Raw genomic sequence first — 652 nt, forward strand, 5'->3', positions numbered from 1 at the left:
TGCTGTCCTAAAAAAAAGGTAACAAGAAGTTGAAAAGGCAATGAGAAGACTGGAAAGTACAAGACCTATCTATAAGGAATGACAACTACTCAGGGCCATATTTGTCTTTAGAAATGTGGGCCCAGCTCCCTGGGTGGAGTGTCCCTGCCAGCTCACTCCCGGCTCGCCCGGCCCCCAAACGCTCCCCGCCTCACACATTTGTGCACCGGTGCAGCAGGCGGTGGGAGCATCCGGGCATTTCCGCCGCCGAGCAGCGACTCGTGCAGCATCGGCAGTTGAGGAGGTCCCATGGCAGGGATGAGGCAGTGGGGAGGCGAACGGGAGTGAGGCGATAAGCCGGAGCCGCTCCACGGCCAGTCCGGAGGGAGGCGGCGGGGGCGGCGCGGGGCTGGTGTAGCCTCTGTGCATTCCCTGGCCAGCCCGGCTCTGGACATGCATTTGCATCAGGTCCTCACCGGTGGTGTCAACCTTGGAGACAACTGCTACTCCGTGGGCAGCGTCCGGGATGTCCCTTTCACGGTGAGCGGTGCCCGGCAGCTCGGGTGGCGGGGGGTGCGGGTGGGCGGGGGGGGCTGTGGGATGTTGGTGGGCCCCACCCGCTCTCCTCTCTGCAGCCCAGTGGAGGGGGGAGGGGGCGTGGGGCTGTCAGTCG

General features: G+C 64.1%; 1 protein-coding gene across 1 annotated transcript in view; it reads left to right on the forward strand.

Moving 5' to 3' along the window:
• Window positions 1-65: 65 nt before the first annotated feature.
• Window positions 66-652, forward strand: part of DMXL2 (Dmx like 2) — a 145,315-nt gene continuing 144,728 nt past the window's right edge. The window contains 1 exon segment of the mRNA XM_006755995.2: window positions 66-519. Coding sequence (XP_006756058.1) covers window positions 433-519 — 87 coding nt within the window. The 5' untranslated portion in view covers window positions 66-432.

This window comes from Myotis davidii, unplaced genomic scaffold, assembly GCF_000327345.1.
Source record: "Myotis davidii unplaced genomic scaffold, ASM32734v1 scaffold132, whole genome shotgun sequence".
Lineage (NCBI taxonomy): Eukaryota > Metazoa > Chordata > Mammalia > Chiroptera > Vespertilionidae > Myotis > Myotis davidii.